This window comes from Panthera pardus, unplaced genomic scaffold, assembly GCF_024362965.1.
Source record: "Panthera pardus isolate Hobbes unplaced genomic scaffold, ASM2436296v1 HiC_scaffold_7, whole genome shotgun sequence".
Lineage (NCBI taxonomy): Eukaryota > Metazoa > Chordata > Mammalia > Carnivora > Felidae > Panthera > Panthera pardus.
Genome location: NW_026527002.1, coordinates 44,199,102 through 44,218,256, shown reverse-complemented (window position 1 = coordinate 44,218,256; position 19,155 = coordinate 44,199,102). Strand labels below are relative to the sequence as shown.

Here is a 19,155-nt window from a genome sequence, read left to right as displayed (position 1 = left end):
CTGATTTTCATTTACCTTCTTCTGTGGATTTTTGCTAGTTCAGGTATAGTAATTAGTATTAAATTATTTCTTGTAAACAAATCAGAAATAATATGAAACCAGATTTTTGGCATAAATAAAACATCTTTCGGTTTACTGTGAAAATTCTCATTTTTATCTTCCGTGTAACAGAAGATAAAGATTGTAGACTTAGCATAATACCTTGTACATTCAGTCATTTGAGATCTTAGATTTTGAGGAAATTGTGTTATTTAAGGAAGCCACTAAATCATTCTATACCTCATTAATTTTTTTTTTTTAATGTTTATTTTTGAGACAGAGAGAGACAGAGCATGAACGGGGGAGGGTCAGAGAGAGACAGAGACAGAGAATCTGAAGCAGGCTCCAGGCTCTGAGCTGTTGGCACAGAGCCCAACACGGGGCTCAAACTCACAGACCTTGAGATCATAACCTGAGCCGAAGTCGGAGGCCCAACCGACTGAGCCACCCAGGCGCCCCTAAACCTCATTAATCTTATCTGTAAAGTCAGAATAATGCCTATTTCCAAGTTATCTGTCCCATTTCACAGAATTACTATGAGGTCCATCTGATATGTCTGTAAACATGTAAAGTGTAAAATATTTTAAAATGTATTATGATGGGAAAAATATTAGACCCCAGGCTCTCCTGGCCAATTACAAGCTCCCCTTTGACTCGAAAGCACACTTGAATAAGCGTGATAAGAAATGAACACAGCTAGCACAGGGCTTTCACTTACCACTTAAGCATCACTGACTCGTAAGTTTCTGTGCTAATCTACATCTAATTTAAAAATCTCTAAGAAACCATCTCTTTTGGGGGGAAAATTACTGCAGCTGATAAACTATGTATCTCTGTATAGGGTAATGTTTCAAAGTGCCAGCTCTGAAATTAGGCTGCCTTGGATTCAAATCCTGGCCATGCCTTTTAGCAGCTAAGTGTCTTGGGTAAGTTTAAATTCTTGGTGCCCCTGACAATTTTAACTCAGAAAAATGGTGATGTTAACAGTACTGTTTCACAGAACAGTTGCCCTTCAGATGACAGCAGAGTCATTTAACAGCATAGTGTCTGCCAGTGCCATGTGCTCAATAGATGTGAGCTGTGATGTGTATGAAATTTATAGTGATATGAATCAATATATAAAATAATATTGCTTATAAAATAAGTACCTTCAGAAGATTAAATTATAAATAGCCAAGTTCTGACCAGATCTTTTCATTTAAGTAGCTTCACCCATGAGATTTTAAATACCTTTGGAAGAACATTTTCTCTCTTTGAATCATTACAATAGCTTACTTTTGGGGGTTCCAGATTTACACCTAGTAAGTAGTTGGCCACATACCTGTAGCCCAGAAATGGTAGTGGTGATTCTTTCTCTAACCAAAAAAGATTCTGAAATACTGTATACTATGCTTTAAAAAAAAAAAAAAAAAAAAAATGGAAGCAGGTCTCTGCTCTGAGAAGGCAGACAACATGTGGTGCCAAATCTGGCCACTAGAGGGTGCCGATAGCCAGCGACCTAGCCCTTCCTTAGAGACTGAGAGCTTGCCCTTGTGAGAGGGGTTCAGGAACTGCCACTAATCATGATCTGTAGAACTCAGTGGTGTCATGCTTTCTCGGGTTCCAATCACCATTGATCTGATATTGGCCCATCTGCCTTCTCAGGGACCAGGGATTGAGCTGGAAACCTATTCCCCTCCTTTGTAAACCTGTTAACGCTGAGCCAATTGAGCTTTTCATGTTACCCCTGTCCTTTTCAAAGAGGCTCACCCATTCAGAAATCACGGTGGTCACAATTCAGTTGATTTAGGAGGATTTAATTGTATTCTATCCTACTGCTTCCACTTTTGCTGCTCTCAGTTATCCTATAAGTTAATTTCTTAATGAGATTTAAGAGATTGTACAAAATAGTTACCAATTATTCAGTACTTCATCATTCTGCAAAGTTAAAAACCCACTACTTAAAAATCAATAAACAGTGCCTTCATTTTTATACTCAGAGCAGAGATTTGGCAGGGGATGGGGAAACTTCCACTGCTGTTGACCTAGCAAAACTACCTAGTAGGAAATCTGCCCTCTTCATTTTTAGTTGGTATAATTCAGGATGACATTCATTAAAGGTCAATAAAAAACAAAATTTCTAGTGATTGAAAAACTATAGAAAACTAGGAGATAGCTGACAAAATCTGCCACTGCCTCAGTATTTTAGAGTCCTCTCTCCTTCCTTGGACAGCATGGTCGAGCACAGTCAGCTTTTCTGTCAGATGGGCTAAGAGAGTGAGGGTGGTCTACGTAGAAGACTCTGGAATGAGTAGGGTTGAGAGGAGGCCTTGAGCTTATCTCTGAGGAGGGGCCAGTGCCTGTTTCTTCCCTCTGGGTGAGCAGGAGAGATGTGTGGATTGGTGACCCCAGGACTGGAGTGGGCCTGCCTGACAGAAGATTATGCATTTTGGTTAAAAGAATTTAGAGCAGGAAGAGGTTCATTCACCTGGATCTTCCTAACTAAAAATGGGGTGGGTGTCATGGGAACCGAAAAACGGACAGTGTTGTGTAGACCACATTACAATATTTGCAATATTTAAGTCAGTTTGAAGGTAATTCCTCTGCATGCAGTATCTTTCAAAATGACTTCCTCCTGCTCTGAATCTAATGAGGCAAAGGAAATTTCTCTCACAATATTTTTGTCTAAGAATGCTTTGGAGAATTCTGACATTTGTTGGTACTAGGTCTGTTGGGTCATTTCTTAAGGATTGGAAGTTACGTGATATTGTATACTAATACAAAATAATTTCAGGATAATCATCCAGTGGATTAGCTCCTCTGAATAACAGCATGTGCCAGTCACTTGCTAAAAACATTTTACGGAAAGTTCCTCAAGAGCACATTGAATTTAACAGCCATATGCTTTTTTGTTACTTTTCCACAGGAGGTAAACCAATAGTATGTCTTTCATTTGATAAGTAATTAAAGATGCATTTTTCTTTTTATCCTTATTAAAATTGGACCATTTAAGGCTGAGGTGAAATTTCATCCTGAAAAATAAAATGTTAAGATTTGCTAGCAAAACCACTTCATATTAATGTATAGTATTCAAGCCAGAGCTCACATTCTGATCCCCAAGTTTCCACAAGAGACCACAACCTCCTGGCTTCCCAGGAGATGCAAAGTGAGATTGGCCAGTTAAGGTGAATCCCTCAATGTCCAGTTCTTGCTTCCGCTCCCATGTCCGCATTGGTGGTGGCGCACTCAGCAAGCAGGTGTTTGATTCAAGGGAAGATCTCACCAAAAGTGCTTGCCTCTGTGAGAGGTGATAGCGATAGCTTGTTCCAAGCCCACGCTGGAAAGTTCTGGGAACGTTGGGAATGTGCTCATTTTACAAGGTGGTATTACAAATACGAGTTTGATGCCATGTTCTCTATTAAATTAGTTGGTACCAAAAACAATTTTTAAAAATCTAATTTAGTGCCATTCTCAGACCAAAAAAAAAAAAAAAAAAAAAAAAAAAGCCTTCATGAAAAATTCATTTTACTGTAGTCCCCTAAGTGTAAAAATTTTAGTTTGCTATAAATTTTTACCCTTAAGCTATTTTGCTTGCAAATGACACTGGCATATTACTGTCATCTTAATTTTCAGTGACTTACGCATAATAGTTGTGAGTCTAAGATGACGACATACCTCATAAACACTACTGTCCTCTCCCTAAACCAGAAAGTCGAAAGTTTGAAACATTACGTTTGCAAGTTGATGCCCCCCCCGTAAGACACATTTAATTTAGCCAGTTTTATGTTCACTTAGTCTCATTTTCTGTTTTATCTTAGATTAATAACATTTATGAACATATCTTAAAAGTTATTAACGAAAGGACAAGGGCAGAAGCTGTCATCTTCAGTTTTACTCAGTTAGTGGTTTTGCTTTGAAGTTTGCATAAGACTGATTGTTATTAAAGTAGGCAGGAATTTTTTTTTTCTTTTAACGTTTCATAGGAGCTCTCTGATGTGTATTCTTTTAAATCCCTGAATATCTTCCTGGAGTTTTGACTGAATTCGTGAATTTGTATGTTAATATCTGGGAAATTTAAAATACTGTTTCAGCCACCAATCATGCCAATCTAAAAGTAATATTTATGTTAAATGTTATATTTTTGGTAAATTTTATTTTCTGAGGCCCATGTGGCAAGTAAGGATGAATAACTTTGATCAAAATTTGTCTTTGCTAAGTTTTAAAAAAATATTTTGCCATATTTGCGTCAGACCGTGGTTCCTCTTCTGTGGTAGATTGATGCCTCAAAACTAGAGTCAGAGGTACCTGCTTATTTGTAGGTGTTGTTTCACTACTTAAAAAAATCATTGCAATCTGAGTTTCATGATTTGTGGTTTTCAGCTGACCTCTATTTTTAAACTTTTTAGAGATTTGTCGAAGTAAATTTTGCATCTTTAAGATAGGAATTTAAATTGTCAGAGTAAGTTTTGTGAAACTGCTGCAGTAGAAAGCTACAAATGGTTGTTCTTGGTGATATTGGTAAGAACTCTATCCTCCCAGGGCACTTCATTCAATGCATGTTTGTCAAAAGAGTAAACTGTGGTGTTTATTATCATTTTGAAGAATTTTTTTTACAGAAGCCATTTTTCTGGAAAAGAATGAGTCGGAATCAAAATAAATGTATTATCCGGCTTGCAGAATAAACATGTAATGGAGCATGAGACCATCCTGTAGTGGAATAAACAAAATATGCTGGATAATACCCTGATTTTCCCAGATACTCCTTTTCCTTTACTTAAGTTGTAAGTGCTCCTACTTGATAGCGTGAGCGCATGCGCGCGCGCACACACACACACACACACACACACACACACACACACACACTTTTTTATTTTATTTTACTTTTTTGGAGTTAACAGATATGTGCCATAATGTTGAAGGGGACTTTTCCTGTTGCCACACATTAGCACTAGAGACCGTAGCTGAAGACTGCAGTACCCCATATTTTGAGGAGAGCCACCAACAATTGAGGCCAGACATCTCTCTCCAGGGTTTACTAAAAGCCCTACCATCCTTCTTTCATTCAGTAAATATTTATTAGGTACCTGTTCCAGGTAGTGTTCTAGGCACTGGGGGTGCAGCCATTGAGAAAGTTCTACCCTTATGGAATTCACAATCCAGTGGTCTAGTAGAAGAAGAAAGTAGCTCTCTTCTTGCTTCGATTAAAGTCAGGGGTGGAGGGATGTCTTCCAGAGAGCCAGTCACAAATTGGTGGTGCCTGCAGGAAAGGGAGACTGGCAGCCAGCTGCTCGCTAAGCTGGTTGAACCAGGAAACCCACTGACGTGCCACTAGAGCAGAACTCAGTGGGGAAGTTCTGGGAGTCTGGGGGGCATATTAACATAGACATAAGGAAAAGATGCCTGGAATAAGAGAGCGATGTCCATGTCTCTCGCAAAGAGTTCTGTAGGTAGCAGACTTCTGTAGGTGGAGCCAAGGCCTGCAGGGTAACCGGGGTCATGTTGGCGTATTCTAGGAAAGAAGAGACTAGGGTACCTCTCCCTTTCCTTGGGTCCTGGTGGCCCCTGGAAAGTATGGAGAACAACCTCTGCAATCTCTGTGGCTCTAAACACGGAGGTCAGACATCATAATGCTGCCAAGGGGGCTTCCAGTCCAGAGGAGACAATACCTCACCCAGAGAGCTGCTCTCAAGAGGGGTGAGCACCATGATAGTACTGCCCACCCTGTCAGGAAATCCACACACACTCCTTAGTCACAAACCACCAGTAATCAACCAAACCAGAGCAGGACTGAAACCTCCTTCCACCAACAAGTAACCATTCCCATCACAGGATCCCGGTTTTCTTCCCAGCTCCCAGCACCAGAGGAGCTAGACCTTGAAAAGAGATGGGAAGAAGGTTCTAGATGCAGGCAGCCTCTCTTTCCACTGTAAGCCTCTTGGTCTGTGCAAGCCCATACTGAGGGAAGGAACAAAGTTTATCATTAATATGACATTGAAGTTTATAATTAGTCTGGACTTTTAATAACTAAAAGTGACCAGAAATCAGTGAGATCTGTCCAAGATTCCTTAAGGGATGTGTCAGGGAAATTTGGCCTAGCACAGCTGAAAAAGTATGAGTGGAGAAAAATGAAACTCTTTTAAGTTTATATAATGGTTACACAAAGATTTGACTGCCCAATAAACTAGTTACAGATATATTTTAAGGACTTTGTAAAAAAAATTGTAATTTAAAATAAGATTTTTATGTTTATTTATTTTTGAGAGAAAGAGAGAGAGCACAAGTTGGGGAGGGGCAGAGAGAAAGAGAGACAGAATCCCAAGCAGGCCCCGTGCCATCAGCGCAGAGCCCGACGTGGGGCTCGACCCCATGAACCGCGAGACCATGACCCAAGCCCAGATGAAGAGTCAGCCGCTTAACTGACTGCACCACCCAGCCTCCCCAAGGACTGTTTTTGGAAATGTTTATTATCTTCCATACTAGTCATAAAGTTAATTTTTAAAGAAATAAAATATATAAGCAAAGTTAATCACTCAATTTGTTAATCTCATTTATGGCTTAATCAGTGTTTTAAGATATTCAAAGTATTCATCGGAATCGCTAAGAGAAGGCATCAAAGCTAATAGAACTTCTTCATCTGGCCCTTAATAGATCTGGAAAGATTTAATTAGTAATTTGGTTTTAAGTTACTCAGATTTTGTTGTATTGGGCCTAGAATTTTAGAGCAGCTTACAGTATAACAGGGCTGTACGGGAATGAACTCCTCCCTGATATTTTTAGCAGACAAAACTACTAGAAACTGAAAAGCATAGAAGGAATGGGTATTCAGCTGCCATTAAGGAATACAACTGAAATGTCATCATTCCTTTTTCACATGGGTGGCTCAAGTTTCTCCAGATCAGGGTGATGATAGGGATGCTTACCAGCTTGCAGCTCATGGGGAGATCCCAGCTGAACACAACACCAAAGCAGCGAGTGGACAGTCCGAATGGGCACAAGCCAAGTCTTGCTTCTGTATCAAGGGGACATGTCTTGTTGGTTTTGTCTTGGCATTTCTCTTATTGATAAAATGATGGTGTCTATCCCAAATCACTATGTAGGAATGTATTTATTTTGCTAGAGAGCTGATAAAATTAAAAATGCTTAAACATATCACTGACTTCATAAGGCCGATTACAGCTAAAATACAACAATAACTTATAAATAAAATACTCCATTGAGAGGAAAGCTGGGATTTTTAAAAGCAGTGCTTCCCTACTTTTAATCTCTGAACAATCTGTCAGGAACTGTTTTATGTGATATCTGGATTTTGAAGTGCTTGTAGATCTTGGGAGACCTAGGAAACAGCTCTTAGTAGACTCCAATCCCAACTTCTATTAGTGGGTTTGATGTGGGCTGTGAGTGCCTGCATGAACACGTCTAGCTGGGAGACCTGTGGTGGGTCACTTGGGCTCTCCTGGTGTCCTGACCTCTAAAATAGGGCTGATAATATCTACCCCATAAGGTAATTGGTAGGATTAAATGACTTCATGCCCAGAGCGTAGGACAGTGTCTAACACATTGTAAATGATTAGTAGTCAGCACTTTTCTCTTCTCCTCCACTGATATCCACAAGAAGTGGTTTTCTCCCTTTTCTTTGGGAATGAAAATAAAATCCCAGTGTCTTAAATTTACTTTAGATGCCCTGAGGTTAAACAAATGCTTCATGGCAGTTTCTCTTTAGAGTCCTGAAATATTTATAGTCATTTAGTCAGTCAGCTGTAGACAGGGGCCACTCAGCTCAAACAAGGTTGCATGTAATTCTCTCTCCAAATAGTGTCTGTTTTGGGAAGAAGGTTCTGCTAGTAGATTAATGTGAATGTAGCTTTTAAGGGCATGTTTTACAGTGAAGAATTCCATTTTTACTCTTTAGTGTGTCAAGTGTGAAATTATCACAGTCTTCGTTATTTTTATAACTCCTTATTATTCCATATTTTAAATGTATCTGTATGTCTTTCTTTAACAGGCTTCATACTAGTTTGGATTGACTTGAGAGTTTGTGTATTCTTCTCAGTCTGGAAATGAAATCAGGAAATGCCTTAATACATTGGTATTTCAATGGTTTTTGAACAAGTGTCATACCCATGATCTCTGTTGTTCAGTCTTAGGGAAGAAGGCCCCTTACCTGTTTATATATATCTAAACTAATTGGCAGATTTGACTGGATTTTTGCTAGTATTTTGGTGCATTTCCCACTCTCACTGTTAGCAAAATGAGTGTGGCAGCCTCTATGAACAGTGTTTTGTAAAACCGAACCAGATTCCATTCAACACAGTAAAAATTTGAGCTACAATGGAATATTAGGGGGAAAAGGAATATACTGCTCCAGGCCACAAACAACTCAAAACAGTCTGAGGCATGCACTGGTAAATCTTACAAAATGCTATAGGCAATTCAGCATCAAAATTGCCATAGAAAATTATTGTTGTTAGCCATTCTGTTGATAGTTCATATTGTTAGAATTGCTAGCAGATGGGAGAATAGATGAGTCAGGATACGGTATTAACAATCCATATTTTTTTAATCACAAGCCACTAATAAGGTCTGTAGCATCTGTGAGATTTAAACAGTTGCTAGGAAGAGTTTGTTTTCCCAGTAAACACAGCAAACCTTGTACAGGATTTTCTTGATTGACTATTTGACTAAATGTGTTAACATTAACATATAAGACCATTTGCTTCATTGTGACGGTGTCGTGTTTATTTTGACAGACTGATTATACCAGCAACTCATGGACCCGTTGAGTCTTGAATGTTATCACATTTATGCATTTTAAAACTTCATAATCTTATTTCTGCTGTTTTTAGAGAGTAAGACTTTTGAAAAAAACCTCTCATGTAATTGGGACTGTTTTTGACAAAATAATATAAAAATCTAAGTGTTTTCCTCAGAGAGCTCTTAAGATACTATTTTAGGAAGTAATTCACTCTTATCACTTGAATACATTAGGTTTTTACATTTTTTTTTAATTTTTTGTTTAATCTTTATTTATTTTTGAGAGAGAGACAGAGACAGAGCGTGAGCAGGGGAGGAACAGAGAGAGAAGGAGACACAGAATCCGAAGCAGGCTCCAGGTTCTGAGCTGTCAGCACAGAGCCCGACACAGGGCTCGAACCCACGAACTGCGAGATCATGACCTGAGCCGAAGTCGGACGCTCAACTGACTGAGCCACCCCGGCGCCCCCATTAGGTTTTTATAGTAGGTTGGATACATAAACTTGCAGGAAGTTCTGACATTACTGACAACTCTTCTTGGTCAGTAACTAGAAGCTTTTCTGGTTCTCGTAGAGTTCAGAAGTAATTCTAATGATTAAAAGAGTGAGCTATCAAAACGATCAGTTTTAAGATTTAATCTTACCTTCTATCTTCTCACACCACTGTGTTGTCTGTGCCCCTGCGTCAGGCAAGAGCTAGTAAGTAAGGGAGCTGTTCATTTGCATATCATTTATTTGGACTTGCTTTTTCTTTTTTAAGGGCTACTAAGAAATATGGTTTTGCTGGGTAGTGATCTGTAATCCTCCCAACCTCCTGGATGTGACAATCCAGGACAGTTATTAACAAAATGGGCTGTGTGGTCGAGCTGTCACTTATGTCCCAAACTATACCAATTTTCAAACAAATGCTGACCTCTATTGAAAAGTGGTTTTGACTTTTTTAACTTACAAGCAATCCATCTACTCTTCTAATTATTGTTTAAAAGTTAGTGTTTATATTTAAACTCTTTCACTTGTTTTAAACAGCCTTTCTATAAGAGGTGGGAAGTCCTAGTCTACCGAGTGTCCTGAAACTTAAAGAAAATGGTATTTCTACCTTGTGCTGACTTTCTGCAGTTTATTTCATTGTAAAAAAAAAAAACTGCTTTATAAAAATATCGTATGCAATGTTTTCTCTTCACTGTGATCTTCCTAGTTGAATATTTTCCCTTTCAGCTATTTTCCCTTTCAGCTCAGGTTGAAGACCCTGGAAATTTCTTGGCACCACACCCTTCCCATTCATGGTGTCGTAACATTTTGAACACTCTGGCAGTGCTAACTAAAAGTATCGAACTTGGGGCGCCTGGGTGGCTCAGTCGGTTAAGCAACCGATTTCGGCTCAGGTCATGATGTCACAGCTCGTGAGTTCGAACTCTGCATCGGACTCCATGCTGACAGCTCAGAGCCTGGAGTCTGCTTCGGATTCTGTGTCTCCCTCTCTCTCTGCCCCTCCCCAACTCATACGCTCTCTCCCTCCCTACCTCTCTCTCTCTCTCAAAAATAAGTAAACGTTAAAAAACATATGCATCAAAGTTGTTATAATGAAAAAATGCATTGGCCTCGAGGTCAGATTGTATCTCTGCCATCAACCAACATTGTAACTTTGAGCAAGCTGGCTCCCATTTTCTCACTCAAAATAAGGAAGCTAAAATAGATCATTTCTGAGGTTTTCATTTGCAGTAAGATTGTGTGAGGTTTAACTCATAACCCAACCTTATAGTTTATGCTCCTGTTAAACAATGGTTTGTTCATATGCAGTGGTGTTTAATAATCCCAGATTCACAAAGTGTTTCTCTGAGGCTCATATGATTCAATTTACCTGACCTCAGTGTAAACTCTTTTTATGGCAATTGATTTTCTTCTCTGTCCTTAATATGTCTTGCCCCCTGATACTTGTCATTTCAAATGTTCAAGAGAAGCAAACATTCTTGTGAATAGAAAAACATGCCTCGGGTAATAAAACTGTATTGTCCTGAAACTCATCTCCTTTTCTGTGGCTGTGAATTTGAAGAAGTTCTGTCTTTGCTGATAAGACCTTCCTGTTACCGCACGTCCACTCATTTAGTCACTTAATGAAGTTATATATCCTTGATGTTCGTCACAGTTGTCAAACTACAGTTTTCTCTCAGAATGTTAAGATCTGAAAATCTAAGAATCATCGTTCGTTGCGCAAGTTCTGTGTTACCATTAAATTCAAAATCAAATGTTATTAAGTAGAATTAGCCTACAACATATAAAAGCCATCTCGAGATGAGTTATTCATTTTTATACATTTGTTCACATACAGCCATAACCACAATGTACGCATAACCTAAAATTCTCTTCACTGACTTCACTTACAGAACTCTAAACTGACAACTATGGTTTACTCTGCATTTATTTTGGAATTAGTCATCTGGCAGATGGCTATGGTAATATAGCTACTTTGTGTTCCTTGTATTGTAGAAAGATGGTTCATAAGTAACATTTCTTTGCTATATTTAAAAATATATAAATTCAAGTCAAGTTACCACAAGCTCTGTTGATCCATAAACATAAGAATTCTGAAGTGATTTCCTTTCCTTTTTGTGAAGATTTTCAAGAAAGCTAATTTTAGTGACTGAAACTTCTGTCACAGTAATATTGATACTAATTCAGGAAGCTCAACTTTTCCTTCTTGTATTATCCTCATTAGCCCCCAAAATTGTTTTCATTTGGATTAGCATTTTAAAAGGATGATAGTGGAATTGTTTAATATTACAGGACCATGTTTGTCATTATGAGTCTCCATAAAATTTTATCTGGTTTGTGACCCTATTTACTACTAAGCCGTTGAGCAGTAGTGCTTTCCAAGAGCTTGGAAAAGCTGCTCCTGCCCCATTTCTCCCAACCCCGCAATCATTTTCATGCCTGTGAGGCTTGGTAGCTACAGAAATGCAGAATGCTAAATATATGTTATTAGGATTTATCATAAGTCAGAACTCAGCCAGAAGTGCATGTCTAAAATCATACCCACTGTATAAAAAGTGAAAACTTCTACCAGTTAGATTCACATTTTTTTTGTCTAGATGACACCATGATCCAGTTATTTAGAAATCTACTGATATTTCTCTTCTATTAACAAAACGAGAAGAGCCTCTGGCAACAAAGGCTACAGTTTGGGGATTATTTTTTGTTGGATACCATAGATCGTAAGATCAAGGAGAAAACCTTGTCCTGGATAATCTGATCCTCATCAGGAGCTTCGGTTATAGCCTAAATGCTGATGATTCCCTAAATCGGTAGCTTTAATTTCTCTGCTGAACTCCAAAACTCCAAATTATAATCCATATCTAATGTCTCCACCTTGATGCCTTGTTCATATCTCAAACTCAGCAGGACTAAAATGTCATGTGATCTACTCCCGTACCTTATTAATGATAACTCTACCCCATTACCCTAGCTTGAAGCCAGAATCATCCTAGCCCTTCCTTCTTCCTGACCCCTCGTAATCAACCAGTCAACAAAGAAAGCCCTATCAGTTCTACTTCCAAGTCTCTCAGATCCCTCCCTTCTTCTGAGTCTCCACTTCCTTTTTCCTAGTCCAAGCCTCATCCTCTCACCAGACTGTGCAGTAACCTGCTGACAGGCCTTCCTGCCTCCATTTTCACCCATGGTATTCCATTTTCTATACCTGCTAGTAGGTACATTTTTCTATCTCATATATGATCATGTCACCAGTTATGTTCACAATTATCTAGCATTTCCTTCTTCGCTACAGAAAGTTTGTAGCAACATGCTTAAAGGTCTCCTGTCTCCTTCTGTCTCCTCTCCTGACCCCTCCCCCCATGGATCCGCCCCACATCCCAGCAGCCAGCTGAGGTCTCCAAAAGTATGGAGCATTTGGGTACCTTATACATTTCTATTCATGCTGCTTCCCTTCTGCCCTGTCCTATTTGCCATCTTCTCAGCTTACCCATCCTTCAGTCAATTAGCTGTGTGTGGACCTGTCTTGCCAGCTAGATTGCAAGTTCTCTGTGGGAGGTAGAGTGTTCTATTCATCTCTGTATCCACGTGCTTGGTCCATAGAAATTACCAATAAATATTTTAATAAATGAGTACTCTGGAGTTCTCTGACAGCTCACCTGAAAATGTAACTATGTATGTTTCTTACATAGATGTCAGATTTCCTGTAACTTCAACCTTACAGAGCCACAAATCTGAAATCAAATTTTTTAAAAAACAAAAACACTAGAAACAGGTGGTACAAGCTTCAGCACTAAAACCATGCTCTGTCTTTCCTAAAACAGCCTCAGGCCTTCATTAACGTATTTATTTTTATTTAGTGTAATGCTTTCTAGGACCGTTCAATCACTTTTCTGGTTCCCAATAGATGAACAAACTATGTAAAGAGAGAATGATATCTTTCTCTCTTTATGTCATGAAAAGAAGCTGATAGCTTTCTCTCAAATGAAGATAAAAAGCCAAAAAGGAGAGAGGAAATTAATACATGGCATAGATTAGTAGTAGAAATTAATAATGGGGATTCATCATTAAGGAAAGATTGCTTTAGGTCCTGTGTCCTCTCCTTTAGAAGCCGGCATATTCTGTAAAGTACTTCATAAAGATTTTCTCTTCAAAACGGTTGAAACAAAGTTTTTACCACCTAAAAAACTAAGATTTAGGTACTTCATAAATTTTCTTATATGGAACATCTAATTCCCTAACAGTCCTGGATGATTCTCCAACATCACAGACCTGTTCGTCACACATTTTACATATTGAAAATATACAAGTCTATTAGAGGGGGAAAACTTTCTTCTAAGTAGCTTCTTTCTCTGAATTTCGTCCATTACTGTAATATAATATTTATAAACTGTTGGTAATTTGCCCCAGTAAGGTAGTATAAAATATTTACAGGAATATGTTAATGCAAAAATTGTTTTCCTTTGCTTTGATGCTATTTCTCCTAATCTTAGAGTAACCCATTCCTTTGAATCATTTTTTTCTGTATTTCTATTTACCCATCCTCATGCCATGGTATTTAGCAGTACAGTTTGATCGTTTCTAACCACGTTTACAGTATCTAAAGTTTAAATATTTTTTAGAATATCTGACAGGGGGACCTGAAACTCATTCATAAAAGTCAATTACAAAATAATAATAAATAAATTTAGAATCAAATACTAAATTGTGTTGTTTAAATTATGAATGTTATATTGAAATTCAGAGATGGGAAGATTAGTGTGGACTGAAAAAGAGACAAAAGTGAAATGGGATCGCATGTAGACAGCACCCGGACGTGTCTTTCTTTCATTTTTTTTTTTTTTTTTACATTTATTTATTTCTGAGAGACAGAGACAGAGACAGAGAGCGCGCGCGCAGGGGAGGGGCAGAGAGAGAGGGAGACACAGAATCTGAAGCAGGCTCCAGGCTCTGAGCTGTCAGCACAGGGCCTGACACGGCACTCGAACTCACAAACCGCGAGATCATGACTTGAGCTGAAGTCGGACGCTCAACCGACTGAGCCACCCAAGTGCCCCGTCTTTCTCAGGGAAACAAGGCCCTATGTGGTGTCTAATTGGTTCTTCATCCCCTACCCCCCCCCCCCCCCCCCGCCATCACCTGTTCGTCCAGTTCAGAAAGTTCTGAAGTCCCCTATTGGCTTATTCTTTATCCTCCCAGAGATTTGAACATATTTAGCCATATTAATAGTGGCATGATTAGTACTTGGGTTAAAAATTAGTGAAGAATATGATAAAATACAATGCATGATAATATAAATGCCTATAATGGTGTGATATAGTAAAGTAGCTTCTTTTTATGACAGGGCATATTGTATATATATATTATTATATATATGTATACACCAGAACTTTTCATACACCAAGGCAAGTGGTACTCACCTTCAGAATCATCATCCTGGGAGCCCACATACTCTTTCCCGTAACACTGTCATGCCTATATTTTTGGAACGCCTCTTTTGAATTTACTTCAGAGTCTGTGACTCATTCTTTTCAGTATCCTCAGTGGTGACAAACCTTTTTCAGTGAGAATGGATTTTTTAGAACCAAGAGTAATTTAGGGCCAGGTAAGGTGAGGAAAGTGGAAGGATCAAGCTGAAAAATGCTATTTTTGGTTAAAATTGACATGTTGACTATAAAGTAATGAGAGCACTTTCTGATTTGGCTCATAAAATAACCGAAGACAGTTCTCTTATTAAAACAAAAAATTGCTGCAAGTGTTATCATATTAAGACCAAGTCTGAATTACTCTCATGGAATTCTCCTGCTGTGGAGCAGATCATGATTCCCTAAAGTCCAAACCCTGCTTTGCCTAGCTTGGGACCCCACCAGCCCCTGGTTCTGCAGCAACCATAGTCCTTCCTCAACATGGTGGAGCTTCCTCCTCAGGGCCCTGCTCATCTCTGAGACAACCCCCTTTTCAAGGACCAGCATGGTCCCTGCTCCCCTAAAAGGGATCAGCTTAGTGACGCTTCTCTCTTTTTGTTGGGAATCTGTTTAAAAAAAAAAAAAAAAAAAAAGACCAAGAAGCAATAGATGTTGTCCCCAGGAAAATGTACACTGAACCTGCGAAATTGGGTACATGAGAAGCTTATTCATGGACTTAAGAACCTCTCACTGCAGTCAATCTGTACTATATGCAGTAGGGTCTTGTGTCAGTCCCACATATTTCTGGTTGCTGATCTCACCCTTCTGACTAATATGCAGGTTTCCTTTATTTTTTTTAAGAGAGAGAGAGAGAGGGAGAGAGTGCAAGTAGGGGAGGGGCAGGGAGGGAGGGAGGGAGACAGAGGGAGAGACAGAGGGAGAGAGAGAGAGAGAGAGAGAGAGAGAGAGAGAGAGAGAGAGAGAGAATCCCAAGCAGGCTCTGCACCACCAGCGGAGAGCCTGATGTGGGCCCCAACCCATGAACCATGAAATCATGATCTGAGCCAAAGTCAGACACTTAACAGACTGAGCCACCCAGGTGCCCCAATTTGCAAGTTTCTTAAGGCAAGGAAATAGTTCAGTGCTTCTTTGCTTTCCTTACAGTACCTACCAAGATGCTGAATATGTAATAGCATTCTGTAAATCACTGTGGTTTAACAGATTTTTTAAAACCACTTACCTGCCACCATTGCTTTAATAGTTTCGGAATGAGACAAAGTTTTAGACTTTTTTTAAATGTTAGTAAGATAAAGCCCAAGTGTTAGGTTATATATTTCAGGGCATCTTAAAATATGTTTCTCAGGAGATAATCCATATCTTGCTGTTTTCACATACAAAAAAAATTTTAATGTGTATTTATTTTTGAAAGAGAGACAGAGCATGAGTGGGGTGGGTCAGAGAGAGAAGGAGACACAGAATCCAAAGCAGGCTCCGAGCTCTGAGCTATCAGGACAGAGCCTGACACAGGGCTCAAACCCACAAACCGCAATATTATGACCTGAGAGCCAAGGTTGGACCCTTAACCAACTGGGCCATCCAGGGGCCCTGCTTTTTTCACATATAAATAATTACAGTAAAGCTCAGCATGCCACAGATCCTGTTATGTAGAATGGATTTCATCCCCCTGACCTGAGGCCTCTCACCTCCTGTTATACAGAAAACCAGTAAAGGATTGCTAGTGTTGTCTCTGGAAGCCAGAGTAATTGAACTGAATCACTGTGGTCAAACTAGATCATTTAGTCAAATCACATCATTATTGTCGAACTATAATGTATGTGGTGAAAAGCTGATAGTTTATTCTCAAATTGACCAGCAGGTCAGAATTTACTCGGCACTAATATATCAGGCTTGGGATATTTTGAGGCATAAATTAAAAACCTTATTGTATCAAAATGTTTGGGATAGAAGTATTCTAGGTAATTTAATTTTTTGATTAAACAAGTACTTAAAATTGAAGCAATTGGTAAAATGCAGGATAGAATGGGTAATTTAACCTGCATTCAATCTTGTCACATTCTTGGGTGATCTCTTCAAGTGTTCACAATTATGACAGTGCTCCAGAGCTGGCAAGGATGTGAGAGGTTAGAGTGAATATATCCGGAGCATATCCTGAAAGTCCGTGTGTTGGCAATGGTGGATTTGTTTTTCTGCCCTTCTTTAAAAAACTAATACTTTTCATCTGCTTATTTTTCTCATTTGTTCTTTCCTAAAAGCAGAGGTTTTTTTTATTGCTTTTGTTGCAGAATTAAGATTCTTATAAGGCGTGACTTTTTGGTTCTTTAGTGAAGGAATTCCTGTTTTAGTTATTGAACCATATTTCAAAGACGTTGTAGAGAGTTCGCTGAAATATTCATGCTAAACCCCATTAGATTTTAACCTATTGTAGATAATTTTATCCTGTATTGATATCTTCACTTTTTTCTGTTTCTAGTTAAAAAATCTAAGTCTAGAAGAACTACAGATGCGGTTAAAAGCACTGGACCCCATGATGGAACGAGAAATAGAAGAGCTTCGTCAACGATACACGGCGAAAAGACAACCCATTCTGGATGCAATGGATGCGAAGAAAAGAAGGCAGCAAAACTTTTGAGTCTGATTTCTTCCCTGTTTGTTTCTATAACTATTCTGGAGACCAAGAAACCACTAAGAATTGAAGGAATATTATTATTGGGTTTTTTTTAATCCCTAAGATTTGTGCTCTACAACTAGGCAACAGTCCAAAATTGACAATGGTACCTATCTAGTAAATTTCCACAGGGCAGAATTTACAACTATAGCCACTATGTTTTCATTCTTAGGTAATGAAAACAACAGAAAGGTATTCTTCTCTAGATCTGTCAGCTGCATACCAGCACTAAAACTGTGTTATAAAACAAAAGCTGTGTTTAGAGACCTTGAAAATCTGAAGCCATTGTTTAATTGTACAGCACCATAGGGCTTTATGTTACAATATTCTTTATTCTTATTTCTGGTAGCTTATTTATTGTATCCCCTACGTAAGCTTATTTATTTATGCTGTTTCACTTTGTTTTGTTTTTAAAGACGAGATCAGGATAGCTTTGGTGAAGGTAGGGCGCATTAATAATAGATGATAACGTACAACCAAATTGTACTTTCAGCAGGGAGCTATGGGGGTACATTCCTTGATTTCCAGGATAGTTTTCCAATAGAAGCAAAGCAATAATAGAAATAGTACCCAAATGGGCCAGACATTTTTTTATACTGAAGCAATAATTCCATTTTTACCTTCTGAAATTTTGTTTAATGTTTTTATTCCTGATGTTTGGTACAAATAAAACTATATTTAGATCACACGGAGCTATAATGTTTAAAACCAAAGAAATCAATGGAACTCTTGCACAAAAAAGTATGGTAAATATTTTAAAAGAAATAAATCCTTAAAACAAATGCAATTTGTTTCATGTTTCATATGTAGGTCTGATAGCTAAACTGTATCAAACTGTAATAAGCTCATCAAATTTATTCCTGTGAAAACATGCTCAATTGTCACAGGACTTTTTTGTTGATTTCACTTATTTCCTGGGAATTGGTAAACATCATGTGCCTGACGATAACAAAATAGCAGAAACATTTGTACTGAACTGTACCAGCCTTGGGGACTGAATAAAAAGATTAAAACCATTAAAAAGAAACTCATTTCTAAGCTGAATGAAGGTTTGCGTGATTGATCTGGGACCAGTCATTTCCGAAGCTACATATGGCCATCTTGACCGTGTTTGGTCTTTTGTGTGTTTAATTACTGTGTGTAAATCATAAAGACAAATAAATTTTACTGTGCCACCCAGCGTATTGCGTCTCTCTGTCTTTGCAAAAAACTCACCACCTGGATTCTATCTTTTCCTGGCGAGGCAGGTATATTAGTGAGGACGGGCTGGATGATGGATAACAACTGTGAAACCTCAGTGGCTCAGCATAGTAACACAGCTCATTTCTTTCTGATGCTCCGTGCCCACCCCCGCTTGGCAAGATACCCTGCTCCTGTCGCTCTCACCCAGGGACCCCACCGATGGTGCCTTCACCCTCTGTAACATTAGTGGTCACCCTGGCAAGGGAAGGAGCACTGACAAGTCACACAAGCTCCACTGTGACACGTGTCAGGTTGGCCACACCCTGTGTTCAGAACCAGTCACGTGGCCACTCCTCATTTCAAGGGAGCAAGGAGATGCAACCTTACCATGTGCCTGGAGGGGAGAGAAGGGAGATGCCGGCAGGTTCACTGATGACCACCAGAGAAGGTATATCATCTCCAGAGAGCTTTTATTCCATTTTAAAATGGCAGATACATGGGGCGCCTGGGTGGCTCAGCCGGTTAAGCGTCCGACTTCAGCTCAGGTCACGATCTCGCGGTCCGCGAGTTTGAGCCCCGCGTCGGGCTCTGGGCTGATGGCTCAGAGCCTGAAGCTTGCTTCCGATTCTGT

General features: G+C 39.1%; 1 protein-coding gene and 1 long non-coding RNA gene across 2 annotated transcripts in view; one reads left to right on the top strand and one right to left on the bottom strand.

The window, feature by feature from the left end:
• Positions 1-18,522, top strand: part of STK3 (serine/threonine kinase 3) — a 283,379-nt gene extending 264,857 nt beyond the window's left edge. Inside the window, 1 exon segment of the mRNA XM_019468023.2 lies at positions 17,148-18,522. Coding sequence (XP_019323568.2) covers positions 17,148-17,306 — 159 coding nt within the window. The 3' untranslated portion in view covers positions 17,307-18,522.
• Positions 5,319-18,751, bottom strand: LOC109278030 (uncharacterized). The gene is made up of 3 exons (XR_002085470.2): positions 18,558-18,751; positions 6,939-7,027; positions 5,319-5,973 (listed from the first exon to the last, which is right to left on the bottom strand). It is a non-coding gene; the product is annotated as an uncharacterized LOC109278030 (long non-coding RNA).
• Positions 18,752-19,155: the final 404 nt, after the last annotated feature.